The sequence below is a fragment of the Lepisosteus oculatus genome, chromosome 2 (assembly GCF_040954835.1).
Source record: "Lepisosteus oculatus isolate fLepOcu1 chromosome 2, fLepOcu1.hap2, whole genome shotgun sequence".
NCBI classification, from domain to species: Eukaryota; Metazoa; Chordata; class Actinopteri; order Semionotiformes; family Lepisosteidae; genus Lepisosteus; species Lepisosteus oculatus.
Window position 1 is genome coordinate 69,590,602 of NC_090697.1, and position 19,494 is coordinate 69,610,095.

Here is a 19,494-nt window from a genome sequence, read left to right on the forward strand (position 1 = left end):
GAAGAAATAGGCTATTTCCTTCCAAAGATTTGGAAAGCGTATCTACTATTCGTCCGGGTTTCTGCGTTGCAAAACAAACTTTCCCGATTTTGCTTGTTTTGAAGTTTTAATAACAAAAGGAAGTTGATCATCGCCGCAATTTGTGGTGGAAGTTTGATAAATTTGACTAAAAGTCTTTGAAAACTCCTCACCCTTGGCCAGGATATCTTGTCCCCAAACTCACTGAGGTTTAGACTCGTTCATGGTTGAATAATAAGACACGACGTCGTTATTTAAGATTTTTGAACTATCCATATGTACTGTTATAGAAAGCGTTGAGGTTATTAAAATTGGTCCGGATTAAGTTTGATTCATTTGTGTTAATAACGCCTCTAACGGGTCTTGTGCGTAAACTACTTTATGGGCTCATTTGCATTAGAGAGACCCACTCGTCAGTGACTAGAGGGCTGTAATGTACTGCTCTTAGATACAGTCTTACAGGTTAAAGAAATGACACTCCAAAATGTTCATAAGTATCATCCTGTTCAAAAAGCACTTCAGCTCGAGATTCAAACATGAACAAGGTGATTTATGTGTGTTCTGTAGTGTGGTCTGGGAAAGAAACTCGGACAGATTTATCTCTTACACGTATAAATATAAAACTGTTTTGGGAAGACTTGAAAAACTTCTTCTTTAAGTGTATCGATGTGAATGTCAGGTTTAAGGAATTGTTAAGCTTTGCAAGGTGTAATATGGAAAAGGGGCATGTATATATAATCTGTTATTAATAAAGAATTGATCTCACAATCCATACATCACAATGGGCCACTGCTACTCCTTCTTTTACGATATGTGAGATGGATGTGCAAGATTACATAAAAATAAGAAGGTAAAAGGCACAACTGACAAACTGTACGTAAAATATTTAATTTGATGTGTCCGAATTTGTAATTATCTGTAGCAACAGCAAAACTGTTTCTCCTTTGCCTGTAACAACTGATGTTCAATAAAAGTAAAAAACGTACTGCTCTCTCAGTAACACTGTCTGCTGGCAGTGAATTGGTTTGGGGTTCCTAAGTATCTAGTTTATAAGAGGGAATACATAACAGCAAATGTTTGATGCTCTGTCCTTTTGCAATAATCCGATATGTAGAGAAAATATATTTATTGGGTTTCTGACACAGCTCTGTGTGAGAGCATAAGAAAGGCCTGGTAATGTCATCCAGCTGTTTCTTAAAGGTGCCCAGAGGTTGGGCCTCACTCTGGAGAGGAGCACAGCTGTATTGTCAATTGGGTGTATCAGGAAATTCCAGTCGCAAACAGAACAAGAGAGAGAGCACATCTACTGGCAAGCTGTTCAGCACACGTGACTTGATTAGTTGATCTTGAGGTCTCATTCAGCCGTTCCTTGAAAGAAACCAGCATAGCAGCTTCGTAAACTCTCGTTCCACATTCGCGCATTCCTGTGTCTGACGCGTAGTATTGTACAAAACGGTCAATGACATGTTTTCTGTTTTACTCTTTGTTTGGAAAAAACATTGTTTGAAATTCAGCATTGACTGCATTCAAGCTTGTGGGTATTGGATGGAAATAAGCTTGAATAATGAATTCAAAATTCCTGGATCTACCCATCCTGGTGAAAAAGATGGGTACCATGGTCCTGACTCTCAGTGGTCATTAATGATTCCCGGGCATTTGTCGAGAAGAGTAGGGAGTTATCCTGGTGTCCGGGCCAAATTTCCCTCCTCGACCTGTACCGTGGCCTCCAGATTGTCCCCCTGTACAATTGGCTTGCACCTGCCCTGTGATGGACTGGCCCCCTGTCCAGGGTGTACCCTGCCTTGGGCCGGAACAAGGACACAGGAAGAAGCGTGGTGGGTCCAGAAGAGGAAGAGTGAGCTGAGCCCAGAGGCGCAGGGTGTGAGAGAGTGTGGAAAGAGGCGAGTGAAATAGAGACCGCTGGGAAGAAAGACTCGTATCCACAAACAGCTTCAGAGAAACCATCAACAAGAGCCGAGCATTGAAATACTGAAGACATTTATTCAAGTGCAACAATATACAACAGCCATCCCATAAATAATTCCATCCAACTTAATGTATAAAAACAACAGCAAATGTATAAATAAAACTTAAATACTTAAATATGAAGGTGTGCACCTCAGCCCTGAATTGTGAAGCAATGTAAACATTAGTTCCAGACAGTAAAAGTTCTGCAGTGTGAACAAACGTTACAGCAGTCAATACAACTCAATTAACACATTGAAATAAATAAAAATAAATAGAGAACTTCACTGAGACACAATATGAATATCTGTACAAAAGTTAAGTTTTAATTCAATATGAATTCTTCATTGCTTTTAAACAAGCACACATTATGTATTTACGCTCTGTGACTCTCGGGCCACAATTTCCCAGAGGCTGGAAAATGAGCTTGAAACTTTGGGATTCACACCTAAGCTGGCCGCGCTGCTCTCTGTACTTGGTACATACTGAGACTCTGGGACCCCCAGCCCGAGACCCGCTGGTGAGCACTGGGGCCGGCCAGCCCTCACTGCTGCTTGACCATGAAGCTGGTGATGCGGTCGTTGGGGTGCTGGTGGCACATGGCCACTGGGCAGGGCTCCTCAATGGCCGAGCTGATGTACCAGCCGGGGCAGTTGACCGACTCGAAGGTGGAGGAGGAGACGCCGCTGTCCGTCTTGTAGAAGAGGAAGCGGGCCGCGGTGCTGCCGGAGCGGATGCTTCTCAGGTCCTCTTTGTTGGGGATCTCCTGAGGGGGGCGACAGCGAGAGCAGCAGTCAGAGCTGAGCGCCGGTAAGTGTGGATTGACGGGCAGCTGGTGCACAAGCCTCACGGGAGAGAATACCAGAGGACCAGCACACACAGAGCCCTGCCATCGCCTGACACTAATGTGCACCTTCACACACAGCACTAGGAAACCTCTCCAGCAGAAAGGTGACAGCTGATGCTCATTTCAACTGTCTGATTGAGGCAGAAGTCAAAACCGAGTTGCTTGGAGCTGCTGCACAATCCTGCCGCTGCTTACAGACATGCGGAGAGATGTCAGTGTGAAGACAAGGAGCGAAACCTTCCGATTTCGACTGCGCTTTGAGAGAGGAAGAGCAGAAGCCGACCGCAGCGAGAGAGCTCCTACCTCAATCTGCAGGATGGGTTTGCCCTCGGACTCGGAGCAGGACAGGTACAGGTTGCGGCCCCCGATGCCCAGGGCCACTGGCTGGGACTGAGAGGAGACTGGAGGCAGCGAGACGTATGTGGACAGGTTCAGCCACACTGCGGGCACACAAGGAGAGAGCACGTCAGTCCTGCCACACCGCGCAATCTGTGCTCTAATTCTAGTCACTTCTTGTGGGCCTGGCCAGCTGTCCCAAGGAAGAGGCCAGTCGCAGGGACTCACCTTTCTTGGAGGAGCTGGGGCCTTGCACAGTGATGGCCAGCAGCTCAGCAGCTCCGTTGGGGAGCTCGTTCAGCTTCCAGCTCTTGTTGTGCTGATCGGCGATGCTGTGCGCCAGGTCCTGGGTCCGGCGTGTGAAGGTGGGGTTGAACTGGTACTGCTGGTCAAAGCAGACCTCTGTGGGACAGAGACACAAGAGCTCGAGTCAGGGAGTAAAGTGGGGTACATCCTGGACAGGATGCCAGTCCCTCGCAGGGCACACAGACAGACATGCACACCCTCACACCAGGCCAATGAAACTGCCAGTATGTCCCGAGACTGTGGGAGGAAACCCACACAAACACGGGAGAACATACAAACTCCACACAGACGGCACCCCAGGTCCAGAATTGAGCCCAGGGCTCCAGAGCTGTGAGGCACCAATGCTGACCACTGCTGCACCACGCTGCCCTCAAGTATTTCTGAATCAGACATTTTTGCCAGTAAACTGCAACATCAGCCTCATCAGGATGTTGTCTGCTCCTCCTCAGACACAGCAGAGTGGGGAAAGACCGGATGTGTAGGAGCCTCCTACCTTCCACCAGCTGCTCTATCACAAAGTGGAACAGGGTGTCCCCAGTGAACTCTGTCCCCAGCGGCTTCTCCTGCACCTTCTTCATCCTCTCCAGGGCGACGATGAGTGTGGCGGCGTGGCGAAAGCTGTGCAGAGGGTGAGACTCCACCTCCAGCTCCAGCCCAGGGCTGAGGAGGCAGCGCCTTCTGGGCAAGAAGGAGTCATCCCTCAGGCCGTGATTCTGGAGGACAGGGGAGCAAACGCACAGTCAGCGACCAGGAACCTGCTGCGTGTGTGTGGGCAGCGGTTACTAGACTCCCGGGCTCCGTCTGGACTAATTCGGCTCCAGTGTACAACTGCCGCTAATAGACACCGGAGTAAGACTTTACATGTCTGCAGAAACGCGTCAGCCGCTACAGTATATAAATGACTCTGTGCGCACACACAGCTATGCAGCAATTACTATCTCTGCCACTTGTTCCAAATACTCGATGAAGTTCGCTATTCCTCTCGTCTACATGCGTCATCGGTTCATTTCTTCCCTGTGAGTACAACATGCAGCGCCTCACCTTGGCCGGTAGAGGGCAGTCTACCTCCGTCATGTCGGGATCACTGCAAAGAACACAGTTTCGTAATGAATTACAACAAACCCACAGAATAAAACATGACAATCTTCATAGTTACCGTCTGGTTTTGAAAAAATCATTGTTTAAAATTCATATGAAGGTTCACTTTTGTTTGAGCCTCATGCCTTTTCAACAGTCCTGTGCTACTTTCTTATAGACAGTAGATAGCAAACGCTTAATAATCGTGGTTACATAATAGTTTTAGTCATTACAAAGTGAGCATTTCAAGGCTTCAGGTGTCACATGAATATAATTACTTTTATTATCATACTTTAAAAAACTCAAGAACACAGCTGGTTCTGCAAGGATTTGCTCTTTTCCTATGAAAGCGGAGGTGAGTCTCCACTCAGACGGAGCTCAGTGCTGTAGGTTCCCGGCGCCAGGAGTGCGCTCAATCTCCTCACCTTTCTAAAGCCAAGGATAAGTCGAACTCGACGTCACACATCATGTTTGCGCCTAGAACACAAGAAACAACACATTGACATGTCAAATATTCTAGTAAACGTCTTATATAATACATACAACTAACAAGTCACTAAAAAAAGCTACAAATTGCCGTGCTGTCATTTTTGCAGCAACTCAATCCGACACAATATTTCTAGAAATAAAAGACAAATACAACAACCAGCATTCTGTCGTTACCGAGCAAAGTCGCGCAAACAAGTCATTGAAGTGGTCCTGCAGGAGAGCTTTTCCTAAGCGCCGCAACTCCATCTTTCGTGCCCGGCGATCGAAATCCCCTGACAGCGGATCTTTCACATTAACATACAGATAACAAACACGTCTTATTCATCTCTGCGGTTCTACCCCCTCTGCCCGAATCAGTAGAATGTCTCTTTGCCGGTACCTGAGGATGTCTTTCAGCGGCAAAGTCAAGTCTGTGTTGCTGATCTTCGCTTCAGTCCGTCTGTATTGACAAGCGCTCTGCAGAACAACCCATTTATAGCCCTCGTGCGACAGGAAGCGGGATTTTCCTCAGATAGCTCACGCTACAGGGAAATGAATCCACGTAAAATCTGGATTTACCAAATAAAAAAAAAATATGTTAATCATGCCGTTGAGATTTGTTTAGTCTTGAACAGCGGCTTTTCTTGCTTATCAAGTCAAAATTCACCAGACTCGGAGCGAATAAGCAGCCTGGTGTTTGCCATCTTTTTAACACGTGTGAAATGTTTGCACTATTTTTAAATGTCTTATTTCAATTATCGCCTGTTTTTCATGTTCGATAGTGAATAAATTAATCGTCCACCATCGAGAATGAGCTATCATCGTTAGTACTGAAACAGCACGACTAACAGCAGTGCAGTTTCATAAATCCTAAATCATGATCATAAAATCATAAAGAATGGTTATAAAAAACACACCTAACAAAAGTGACGGCTATAGCATCCGTAGGAGTAGAAGGGAGAGGAGTCTTTTCCGCCTGGATAGCTGATTTGGTTACCATTAGCCACTTAATGAAGGCTCTTTCAGTCTTTTCTTTTGACTTTATTTAAGTCCTTCAATTCTTAAATGAATCCCTTCTCATCTTCTCTGTTCCAGACTAGAAAAATGTCATTATTGATCTTTTTTTAAGAGGGAGGCACAGTGGTATAGTGGCTAGCATTGCTCCCTTGCTGTGCTGTGGCCTCGGGTTCGATTCTGGAGCTGGGGTGGAGTTTGCATGTTCTCCCCAGGGTCTTGTGGGTTTCCTCTGGGTGCTCTGGTTTCCTCCCCCAGTCCAAAGACATACTGCTCTGTGATGGTGTGAGTGTGCCCTGTGATGGACTGGTATCCTGTCCAGGCTGTATCCTGCCTTTTACCCATTACTTGCCAGGATAGGCACTGGTGTGACCCTGTACTAGATAAAGCAGGTAGAAAATGGATGGATGAACTATGACCCAGTTTATTTCTGAGTGAAGCATGAGGCAGAGAGAGAGGGGACACTCTCAGATACATGGTCAAGCTGGATGGCCAGGCTGTATTGGAGGGACTGCTGGGACTTTAGACGCAGTCTTCTGAGGGGTGTGAAACATCACCAGTGCCACTGTGGCCTGCACCCTTCACAACCAGAACTGCTACTATTATGCGTATTGTAGTCATTGCTATCTGATGCATTGTAGGTAACAATATGATGTGATAAACATATGAAGAGCTATCAGTTCTGAAATTCTGACTCCAAAGTACGCTATGCTCTTCAAAGCATTTAAAGAAGAATTATTAATTAAAACAAAAACACGACACTCAAACTGCATCACAATCTGAGGAAAAGAAGAAAAAGTCAACGGGAAATCGTATTTGGGGACCATAGATTATTATCCGAGATGATACTTCATGGTACATACTGATACAGCATGGAAAAATAAGGTGGTTTTTTATTTGACAAAAATAACCGAGTAAATGTAACTGTGGGCTAATTTACCCTTTTTAAGTTAAACCCATGAGAAAATGGGTTTTTCTGTTTGTTATGAACTTTTTTTTTAATTCAGGGATGAAGGCATACAAAGCACTCTACTAACAGAATACAGTATGGTAGTAAAGAGGTTAGATACAATGAATTTGTTTTTTTTTCTGCATGTTTAAATAGTAAGCAATCTGCTGTAGCACTGGGATCTTGACTTTCCATTAATTCCTGTGTCTGAATATATGCCTGTTTTGTGCTAGCGCTCAGAGATATCCATTCTGAGTGTGTCTTTATTCCAACAGGACTTTTGATCAGGGGGTCTCGCACCCCAAGTCCAGCACTTATTAGCCTTTAAATCATCAGCTTATAAAGAACTGAAACAATTTAACTACGATCAATTAAAGAGGTGGTGTGTTTAATTAATCCATTTAGAGATCATTTGGAATGAAGATCAGAATGTCCTTCATCCTTCAATTACTAGTGTTCCCTTCACTGAAGCATTACTTATCAATTGGTTCCTGATCTTTCAATAACAGGGGACTTCGGCTCACCGGGACCAAGGTTGCAGACCCCTGCTTTACAAGGTGACACAAAGGGTTGTGTGTTGCTCCCGTTTAATGATGTAAAAGCAAACTTATGGATGTCAGCTTCAGAGTGAGACTTTCAGGAGACAGACTTCCTCTTTGCTCAGTTCTGTGGGTTCCTTTGTAATTCACTTATTGCAAAACTGTCCCAAACTGTGGAGTGTCATTTTTGTCATTCAGCGGCCTCTGAAGTGGTGGTAAAGGCAATGAGTTCTTGAAGCTAATGAATTGCGTGTTTGTTTAGTTATCCGCCTTATTATGGAACTTTACAACTTAAAAAAGTTTCCATTCCCAAGAAATATTTTTTAGTTTCCACAGGAAACTGCAGGTACCTGCAATCCTTAGATCAGCTGAATGTTGTTTTCAAGGCTGTGTTTTCGGCTGAGTTAGCTGTTTCCTGTTTACCTGTATAATTGGAGATACCTGAGTTCTTTGTTCTTTGACACAACTTCGGTCAAAAGAACCCCCCAAAAAAACCCAGACTGCTACTAAACATTAAAACTCTCATGTAACACCTACAAAGGACAAAATAAGAGATAAGGCTTCCTTCTAAACCAAATAGAATATGCTCTATGGCTGTAACCCTGGATGCTAAAAAAATAATGAGATCCTCCCTGTCCTAAAAATGCACCCACTAATCAGAAGAGGCCATTTTTTAACCAAGAGATTCTTTACACAGGATATTAAAGTTGACAACCACAACAGAATAGCAAGGTCTCTTGCCAAGTTTCAAATATTTAACTCCAGTAAACCAAAGTAAACATTAAGATGTCTTTGATCACTGAATCTCCCACCCCTACATCTCAGCAAACATCTCCTTTCTTTGAAGCTCCTGAAACCTGGAAATGCTGACACAGGCCAGGTATAACGCATTGTATGGAGATTCTTCAAGGCACTTCAACAGTCACTTACAATAGTAACAATAAGAAAAGTTCCAAGAGACAGTAGGCCATTTGGGTGCAGGACCTTCACGTGGAACATCCGGTTTGTCTTACAGAGGAAGTGAAATCTACTGTGCTGTTGAAAATAAGATTCCTTGGTAGCCTGAAAGTGTTAACCACTTTTTGGAGGCTTGTTCTGGGAGCTGCAGACTTAGAATGGGACAGGAATGTAGACACAGGTTTCACAAACCACAGGAAGAGCCGAAGATCTCTGAGGGCAGAGAGCAACGCAATAGAAATGAACATCTTTGCCCTCAGTGGTTTTCCGTTCTTGCTGCGAATAGTTACCCGTACTGGAAAAGCATTGACTTTGTTCCATTTGGACTTCTCGGGAGTCGGCTCAGGTGGTTTTCCAGGGCTCAGATGGATCTCACCTCACTGAGAGCAAATCCAAAGTATGTGATACCAGCTCGTGGAGCACTTGCATCTGAAAACACAGAGACAAAATATATTGGCTTTAACCTGCACAAGTAAATTCTGAATAATCCTTATTAAAAAAGAGATAATAAGGAACCTGAAACTTATTCACAGTAAACAGACAGTACTTTACTGCATTCCTGAGAGCTGCTGCGTATGTCACTGATGAGTCAAACTCTCTAAAGGAAGTGATGTCATAAAGTAGTTTTGGCACATGTGGGCCAATTATCTGTCATCATTAAATCGCTTAAAATTGTTTGTCACCCAAACCAATTTAAATTAGCTGAATGGTTTTCAGTAATGAGAGCTTTGGTATTTAAATATTTTTCTTTCAAGCTGATATACAGCTCAAATGTATAAAAAGTTAACTTATTGTTATTATTCCCTTATTATTCCACTGTTATCTGTCTGTGTCTCTTATCATCTAGCAGCCATATCACCCTGCAACTCACAACTGGCGACCCACTGAAGCTCAGAAGGTGTGAGCCTGGCCAGTACCTGGATGGGAGATCTCCTGGGAAAAACTAAGGTTGCTGCTGGAAGAGGTGTTAGTGGGACCAGCAGGGGGTGCTCACCTTGCGGTCCATGTGGGTCCTAATGCCCCAGTATAGTGACGGGGACACTATGCTGTAAACAGGCGGCGTCCTTCGGATGAGAAGTAAAACCGAGGTCCTGTCTCTCTGTGGTCATTAAAAATCCCAGGGCGTTTCTCGAAAAGAGTAGGGGTGTAACCCCAGCGTCCTGGCCAAATTTCCCCATTGGCCTTTACCAATCATGGCCTCCTAATAATCCCCATCTATGAATTGGCTAAATTACTCTGCTCTCCTCCCCACTGATAGCTGATGTGTGGGGAGCGTTCTGGCACACTATGGCTGCCGTCACATCATCCAGGTGGGGCTGCACATTGGTGGTGGTGGAGGGGAGTCCCCATTACCTGTGAGGCCCTTTGAGTGGAGTGTCCAGAAAAGCGCTATATAAGTGTAAGCAATTATTATTATTATCTGAATTTAACTGGTAGGATCAAAGTCTAAGAGGTCAGGAGTATGAGATAACATGTGAGGAATTTTCACTGGCTTTTGGTCACATTTTAAAATAGTTCAGGTGGGGAGCTGCGTCAGCATGTGTAGGCCGCAAAGGAACAAGTAAAGGTTTATTCCATGCTGAAAGGAGAAGAGAAGAAACACAACGTTTTGGCTGTGGAGCTTTCTTCAGGTGTGATTGGTGTGATTTCAAACATGTCCATCAAGAGTTTTGTGGAGATGACAAACGTGTTCTCTTACGTTGTTGACAGGACTTTCAGAAGAAACAAAAAAGATGGAAAGACAGAGACTTATTTTGCAATGCTGCAATCCTAGAAAATTCTTACACACAGTACAAACCTTTAGAAAGAACCAGTATCACATCGTGTCACTTCCCAAAGAGAAAGTCTTGCACAGAATGAGTGTTACAGGATTGTTCTCTTCTGGTGTAATTTTGTACAAGACCAAATGTAATCGTTGCCGAGAGATATTGGATAAAGTCTATATAACTGGGAAAGGACATTATTATGCTGTTGATTTCAGGACGAAGTGTGGTACTGTTCTCTACAACTGAACTGTAGTGCTCTGCCAGGATAGTGAGACTGCCTAGAAACAATGTTGGCCAACTCGAGATTTGGATCAACAGCACTTTTAAGTTGTGTGCAGCTCTGAATTTGAAAGGGATGGAGGTGTCTGTGGGAGCTCCATCCATTAAATATCTGTATGAATTGAAGACAAATTTGCAGAGAGAAATTATACATTATAAATGAAGGCTCATGTAAACGTATTGTTAGGAGACACATTTTAGAGCAAAAGGGCACACCTTCTTGAGCAGTTTAAAATCCTAAAACCGAGAGGGAAGACTTGAGCAGGGGACATCTATTGATGCTGGAGTCTTGCCTCTGGGTACTGTAAGGGAACGTTGCTTATAGAAAGCAATATCATTTTTACAAGTTGCTTATGTAAGGGATCACATTTTGAAATAAGTATGAATTTGCATAATTATAACAATAACATTTTGTCCTTATTAGTGAAAGATTGTAACGGTTAAAAATAAATGATTTGTAAACCTGAAAAAATTCTGTTCCATCTACAGGTTTTCTGCACTGGGCTGATATGACAGCTCCTCGATTAGGTTAATTGTCTCTTTAAATAGTCTTTTATGGTTAAACCGTCTCGTTTAATCGTCTGTTATGGTTAAAAATTCTCTTTAAGAAATTACTCTATTTACGGGGGTTTTCAAACTCCAGGTGCTGGGCTGGAAAAGTCATGATTGAGACACGGGTGAAGCTGAAATGTGTCACTCACGTCTCTGACTTATTGTAAGATTATGCAACGTGGAGCTGACTGAGACAAGATGCTGGTTGGTAACATCTGACACTGTTCCTTTCTAATAAATGAAATGTACAGGCGTAAGAACCCTTTTAAAAATGCTTGAACTTTGCCATAATCTCTCTTGATTTTCTCCACTCAGTCCAAGTATTTCACTAGGAGTTAAATCCTTTGTATATCTTCCATTCCCTATACACACATACAGATCACAAACGGTAGATCTTTGGCCACAGATACTACTTTAATTCTGCCTTCACACTTTGAAGACGATGCTGGGATAGTTCAGTACTTCCAGATCTAAGTGCATCGGAAAAAGAGGGGATTCTCCAATGGATTCCTGCTTAGCAACGGGCAAGCTTAGTCTTCATTTGGTGTGAGACTGGGTTTCAACTGTACAGGGGAGAATTTAGAAGGAAGGTGAATTAGATGTCCTGAAAACTAAAGGAAATCTTTAGTGGTCAGTAGGAGAGAAGTCCCAGTGTTGTCCTTGTTGGACCAAGGCTTCGGTAGCTGTGTACTTTCGGACGTTTTAACTGTGTGAAGAAGCCTCTATAGCAGTGGCTCCTGACTCTGGTTCTGCAGGAACACACTTTTCATTCCAGCAGAGCTCTAAATCTGTTCATTAGTCCATTTTCTAACCACTTTATCCATTTCAGGTTAGAGCCAGAGCCTATTCTGGCAAGTATGGGCTCAAGACAGGTACACCCTGGAAGGGTCCCCAGTCCATCACAGGGCACACAGACACAGACATGCGCACACTCACACCAGGGCCAGTCTTCTACGCATGTATGCATTTGCAAAGGGGGAGGAAACTGGAGCACCCAGAGGAAACCCATGCAAATGTGGGGAGAACAAATACAATCCATGCAGACAGCACCCCAGGAACTGAACCCAGGGCCCCAGCACTGTGAGGCAGACATGCTCACCACTACACCACCGTGCTGCCTGGGCTCTACATCTCCAGGGCTAATTGATGTCTTTATTGATCTGCCTGCTTGTTTAACGTGTTTGGTCAGTCCTCAGAGTCAGAAATGCTCAAATTCAAGGGTAACGCCTGCTTGCTATTATTTCTTACTACACAGGTCTTACTGGCTCATCCATTGAAAAGCTACCCACCCATGTTATTGAAGCTGGTACCCCCTGTTCTTTCAGGAAACAGCTGGACCCTTGGATCAATTAGCTACTCAGTACCACACAAGCTAGATGAGCCAAATAGCAGCCTCTCATTTGTAACCTCTGTTACATTATTATACCTGTCTTTGGGAAATGAGAGCACGTATGGAACAACTTTTGATTAGTTATAAGGGAACACAGAATATTTTCAAATAATATGATATAGCTATTCCATTATGATCTAATATGACACACATTATCCTCTGTCTTATGCACTTTCTGCATTTTTGTAATGGATGAGATAATACTGTTGCATGTGCTGGCTGGTGACTCATGAGAGCTCATCCTGCCTAAACCACTTTGAAATTGTGAAAATAGGTCCTGCACTTGAGCAGCAGTCCTCCGAGACAGGTCTTACTGTCTAACCAAGCAGTGAAATGAGCTGTCTGCATGCGGGGGTTTTAGTGTGTCACAGTTGACTGTTTCATGATTTCAAACACACATAACAGGGCCCAACCGCTTCCAAGGTATCAAACAGTAAGAATCAGTGGGTCTAGTTCTTTTTTCATAGCCATAGGGGATATGTAAATACTGTAATCAAACCGTTCGACAGGACAGGGTCTGGGTGAAAAAGATGCAGTGATGGTAAATGCACCAGAAAAGGCTGATGGCAGTGTGAGAAATGTGTGGTCGTATGTAGAGAAATGTAGAGATGTATATATGTGTGGAGAGAAATGAAGGGGCTCAGCCTACAGGAGCTGCTCTCCTGAGTTTAAAACTAAACATAGATGTTATTCTCTGCACTGTGGTTCCTCCCCTGCCTCTTCTACACAGGAAAGTCGTCTGATAGCAGTTCTGTGAAAAACCTTTGTGGGATTTTTCTCTGACCAAAAGGGAAATCAATCTTTTTTGGGGGGCGAAGGGGAGGTGGTAAAGATGTAAAGATACTCGTGTGGTTCGGAAAAATAATGAAGCAGTGAGGAGAAAAAAAAGGCCCAGCCAGGTCCGTGGAGAGAGCCCGTCCTGAGGGGGGGTGGAAATATGCACACTATATCGGAAATATCGGAAACAACTCTCTCCAACACATCACAGCTTTTTTTTTATCAAAGTATTTAAGGCAGGCAGAACAACTGTGCCTTCAAATGCCTCATCCAGCAAAGAGAAGGGCCTGGTATGTGACTCATCACACACAGATTAAGGATAAGATGCTCTCCGTCACGATATAATCAGAAGCCCAGCCCTCTGAGTTTAGCGATTCTGTATTAACCACCATGCACGACCACGGTGGCACAGTTAGTATTGCCGACTTGCAGTGCTGGGGTCCTGGGTTCAATTCCTTGCTCTGTGTGGAGCTTCCAAGTTCTCCCTGTGGTCATATAGGCTTTCTCCGGTTTCCTCTCTTATTCCAAAAACACACTAGGGCATATTCCAAAAATATGCTGGTTAATTGGCTTCTGTGCAATGTGCATATGTGTGTCTACGTTTGCTCTGTGATGGACTCGTGTTCCCCTAGGGTGTACCCTGCCTTGTGCCCTTTGCTTGCTGGGTTAGACTCCAGCCCCCATGTGACCCTGTGATGGATTAAACAGCTAGAAACTGGATGGATGTATTTACATCTGAGAAACACAAAAGCTTCAGCACCTTGTGCAAAAAACAAGTGAGGCTGAAAAGCAACCAGTAGATGTGTTTGTCTCGAGATCGCCCCAGTAAGATGAATCTGTACATTTTCAATTTTTCTGTTACAATAATAGAACTAACAAGCCACCTGATGCATAATGAATAAGAACATCAGTGTGCAAGGAAGGAGGCGATTCTGCCCATGTAGGGGGAGGGAGAAAAGAGCAAACAGGATGTTTGATAAGTAATAGAAAGAGTTAATTTAGCTTCTGGATTACAACTGGGGTCAGCACATTGCAAAACGCCTCTTGCAGTAAAGATCTTTGGGGCAATTTCAGAGAAGAGCGACCAGACATGTCCCCAGGCTTAAATGAATGTCCTACTTTGACAGGCTAAATGAACTGAATCTTTTCCATCTTGAGCATGGGGGGACCTGACTCAGCCCGGGGGGGGAACTGTAACCAGAGGACACAGTGGAAAATGAGAAAGGGCTGGTGTTTTGTTGCAAGCATCGTTGGAGTCTGGAACACAACTGTGGGAAGAAACTGGAGCAAACCCATGAGAACAGAGGGAGAACATACAGAGACAGAACCACAGTCCCAGAATCGAACCCAGGACCCCTGCGTTGCAAGGCAGTAGTGCTACAGTAACCACTGTGCCACTGAACCCCTTCTATATGGGGGGCAGATATTTTAGTTTCATTATTTTTAGGGAGTTCTGTTCTGCTGCATTCTAAAAACTGAAATATTGGCTGAAATTAATCATTGAGGGTCTAGTGAAAATAAAGTCTATTTCATGGATATTTTCCAAGCATCTTGTCCTCTCGCATGCGCTCTGTAGAAAAATGCTACATTTGAGAGGGCCGGAAAGGAAAATAAAACCTGGATGGGATGCCTGTCCATCACGGGGCACGCACACCGACACAAACACAGACACTCACACACTTACGCCAGGGCCAGTTTTCCCAGAAGACAATCAACCTCCCAGTATGCAAAGGGGCAAGTCAAGGCTTATTCCATGCTGAAAACAGAAGGAAACACAACATTTCGGCTGTGGAGCCTACTTCGGGTGTATGTCTTTGGTCTGTGGCAGGAAACGTACAAGCTCCACACAGATAATGTAAGATTCAATTTATATTGATATTAATTAATTGACTTGGTATGAGATGGGGATCAAACCTTGTACAGTGATTTATGATGTCAAGTAAATTCCAGTGTTTCCGTTTTTACTGTGTGGTGTAAACCAGAGAATTGATTTTGCCAATCCAGACTTTCTGTTCCATTCTCCTTCAGCTTTTTCGTTTGGCCAATTTCATACTAACCAACAAAGCACATAGATTATTTGCTGTCATTCATTTTTTTAAATGTTGAAATAGATCCTTCTGATTTAATCAGCTTGAATATGGTATATGTACTTGGTCTTGGTATATTGTATCATAAGGAAAAGAAGGACATAGTCTGAGGAAATAAAAATGATAAAAAAATGTGAAAAAGTAAGTATCAAGGAAAGGCGAGGAGTCACATCCTGAAAAAGACAAGGTTAAGGAATGGTGATCCCGCATTGTGGGCACGTTTACTACAAACATCAGTCGATTTCCTGACACTCCCTCCTTCCAAGCTCTGCCTGAGATCCAGCTATAGTGTGGTCTTTTGTTAAACTGATTCCAAGTGGACAAGCCTAGACTCTTCTGTTCCGCGTGCCGAGATCTTCCGTTCTCCCCAAGGGCTGTTTGTCAACCGTCTGCTCCTTTCTCTGGGAACGAGGCATTCCTGAAGTGTAGAAACACACATTCTTGCACGGCATGTGTAATTGCCATCTGTGGTTTGGACTGTCCCGTGAGAGAGGGAGACCTGTAGTCGCCCAAAGCAAACAAGTGGCTCTAAACAAAAAACAAGTGAAGAAGGGACGTTTCTGGAGCAGTTGTGGCATGCCCTGGAATAGCAGACCTTTGAAAAAAAAAACACACGAGATGATGAAAGAACTGTACATTAATTCATATTACATGTCTGTCTTCAAATTGTATTAGTCCACACAGTTCATGTGGACCTGCAGTCATTTCTTTATTGTCATACAATAATGAATTCACTTGGTTTTTGTATTTCTGACAAGCAGGGCACAATGGCGGTTGTGTTGCTTAAGTGTACACACAATATTATGGTCACTTTTGTATTTATCTATTTAACTTTTGTATTTTTTTCCCCAAAGGACAGTGGAGTAATGTGCTAGTAGACTGAAACCTAGTCTAACTAATTGCAAAAACACTGACTTTGTTTACAGAAACGAGCTGACACTCAGTCTGCGAACTATGGTTTCACATGTGACTTTCTGGAAAAATTCCCAGAGGGGGGAGCCGTGCAGGACAGGATGCTGGCTCATCCGTCAGGTACAGAGCCGCTCGGTGGCGTAGAAGAGATGATGTGGAGCACAGTGATTTGTTGTGTGAGAACGTCATGTTCCTGGAGCTCTGTGTGTCGTCATCTGGGGCAGCAGAATCCCGTACTGGTTTCAGAGCTAGAAGCCGGAGGCCGATGCTTCTAACTGCATGTGAGGCAATAAGGAAGCAGAGAATTTCTTTGGTGTTGCAATCCATACTCTCTCTTCCTGACAGCTGTGTGCAAACATGATGGGAATTACTGACCTGCGGTAGGGATTCAGCTATGATAGCACTCTGCAGCTGCTTCACATACAGCATAATGTTGGAACAGTGTGCACACATACATTGGTTAAACTAACTTTTATATACGTGCTCATATAAGTCAGTTGAATAAATACACTGCCATGGAGTATTTAATTACACGTTTCTGTAAACTGATTGCAAAGTGACTGATGTTTCAGTATCTCGGAAGATTTGTCAGATCTTGATCATGACAAAATATTGCAATTTGGTCAGAAAGAGATATTTTTCGGTATGGTTTACAAAGGGATCTGGTCGATTCCCAAAATATGAGAATTGAGCTGCCAATAAGAGCTTTGGCAAAGAAATCAAGTAAAAAAAAAATGGGAAAGCATTTATTGTGCTATGAGAATATAGCTATTATATAATCTACATTAATGTATTGTGTACATTTGCCTCTCTAACATGATTTTGCTGTTGCTTATTATACCACTGTTGGCCTTTGCGTGACTCATACCTTGGAAGCAAGTATGCATTCCATTATTACTCTTACTGTATGACTACTAGCTTCATAATAATAACGATTAATAAAATAATACAACAATATACTATATATATATTCCTGAGTAATAAATAGTTGTCTCTGATGTACAACAACAACATAAATAATAATAATAATAATAATAATGAAGCCACACAGGTGCCAAGTACAGATCTAGCTTCCTAGCAGCTGGCTTGAAAAGTTTATTCTCTGTACTGGAGACTAGGAGGGAAACATCATCAATCTCTCTGCCAGCCTGTCCTTTATTCTGCATTTCTGTTTGCTGTCAGTCCTGGCACTGGATGGCTTGCTGCTGTTTGACTGGCCGAGTGCTGGGAGTCTCTGCTGGCCCCGCCGGGCGCTGTGCCGATCTCCCGCGGCCGTCTCGCACTCCACCCCTCGACAGGTGTTGTGTTGTAGAGTCACCCAGGATGTGGCACGGGATTTTTCCCGGGATCAGGTTACACAGCTCTGAGATCCGAGTTGTTTGAGACAACAGGATTTTCCCACAATGGGGCACGGCCCTGACACCTGGTTGGTAGAGCAGCGACATTGCATCACCTGAATACCTTTAAGATTCTTATTGTCCCTGTATAGGCCTCTCAGTTAATAATTTCCGTGTGCTGACATTTCTCACTACTATGGCTTCTGTTAAGCAACCTCTGCTTCCTGGGCCTAGTCTGACCTGGCAACCGGTTCTGCCTTGCAAAGTCAGTCTGAGTCAGTGCTGCCAGCCAACTGGTTACATCAGGAAATGTGTTCTTGCTTTTGTTGTTCCGGCTTTTCGTTTTTCTCTACTAATTTCTGTGTTTATACTGCGACACCGATTAACTCCCGAAACGTGAGACCAATTGACTCAACTTTTATTAAACAAACGACATGCTAATAGACCTCATGGGTGCTACTCATGTGTTTCTCTGCCACACAAATCTGATGCGATAGAGGCCATTGTTTTTGCATGCAGTTTTATTTAGAGGTTAATTGTGGTGACGAAGGGTGTATTCTCAGTGTTTTACACTACATTGATTGCGAATGCTGCTTTCTTTTTGTGTCAGTGTGTATTTGTTTCATATTTCTGGCCGTGGTACATTAAAAGGGACACAGGAAAGGTTAGAAAATGGGAGGATCATCTATTCTATTCGGCAGTTTAAAGCAAGCAAACGATCCGAGGATCTCATCTGGTGGAAAAAAAAAAACAGGGAAATGATCTTAAAAACATGACTTAGCAGTTTGTTCCAGACTGACACTGCCCTTTGTGTGAAGCAGGGTCTTCTGGTTTTACTGCACTTCCTCATGGTTTCCGCTTGTGTCCACTGGTTCATGTTGATTTTAAGTATGTCCACTAGACTGAGTTTATCAAAGACCATCTTTTTCAGGCTAACAAGATTCTTTTAGCTCCGTAAGTGTAAAATATTCTGTTAGCCTGGGTGTGCATCTGGTTGCTCTTCTCTGCTGTTCTCTGAACTGATTCCAGAACAGCACTAGCTTTTTGTAACATGGTTTTGTAACATGGTTACCAAAATTGTACTTAGTATTCTATTTGAGTATTGCTCGTGCCTTATACAGTATCAGTGCAACATCCCCTGAATTAACTACACCTAATGTACCTACACTTATGTCTCATGTTGATCAAGCTAAATATTTTTTTACCGCAGATTTTTGGTCTCTTCTTTCTCCCTGCATGTAACGCGCTACACTTGTCCACATTAAGCATCTTTAACCAGGTGTTTTCCTGTTGTTTGGAGCCTGTCAGAATCCAGACATGCCTTACCTTAAATCCATTACGTTCTTATGTTCTTCCCCGGTAAGATCAAGCTCCCTTGGCTTGATATTCTGGAATTTGGGAGAATCTGCTCTGTGCTGGAGCCGTAAGACACACACGTCCCAGGACTTTCCCTGCCGGAGAGAGGGGTGCTTTTGGAATGATGCACCCTGTGCGAGACCTTTGTCTGAACCCTGGCTGCACACCCTCTGAGATGCACTATTTACTGCTCCCTCAGAGCAGCCAAGGGGCTTGGCAGTGCTTCAAGCCACATCCACTACAGTAAACACGCCGCTGCGCATGAACACGAATCGCTCAGATTACTCTTGGGAAAACAAAGGATGACGTACAGTAAAACACTTCATCTGGTGCTTAGCGAATCAGTGCCACTGTCCCCCCTCACATCCAGACAATCACATACTCTGGCCTCAGAGGACACGTACTCACGCTGGGGAAGGAAGTGTTACTGCAGAGTAAAATTCCAGCTGTGTCGCAACCAGAGAGCACAGCCTGATGGCGAGGGAGGGGACCAGAGACCGGTAGAGGAAAATTTCCCCCAGAGATCTAGCGTACGGGGTGAGGCCAGGATAAAGCACGTCCA

General features: G+C 43.8%; 1 protein-coding gene across 2 annotated transcripts; it reads right to left on the minus strand.

The window, feature by feature from the left end:
• Positions 1-1,999: 1,999 nt before the first annotated feature.
• Positions 2,000-5,515, minus strand: LOC107078656 (interleukin-1 beta-like). Of its 2 annotated transcripts, none has more exons than XM_069182130.1 (7): positions 5,418-5,515; positions 4,975-5,026; positions 4,514-4,556; positions 3,966-4,185; positions 3,395-3,568; positions 3,134-3,270; positions 2,000-2,749 (listed from the first exon to the last, which is right to left on the minus strand). In XM_069182130.1, exons 2-7 carry the CDS (start codon positions 5,016-5,018, stop codon positions 2,528-2,530), a joined length of 840 nt encoding a protein of 279 aa, XP_069038231.1. In that variant the 5' UTR covers positions 5,019-5,026; positions 5,418-5,515; the 3' UTR covers positions 2,000-2,527. The 2 variants fall into 2 exon arrangements, with proteins under 2 accessions (XP_069038231.1, XP_069038239.1); XM_069182138.1 differs by lacking the exon at positions 5,418-5,515 and adding an exon at positions 5,213-5,404.
• Positions 5,516-19,494: the final 13,979 nt, after the last annotated feature.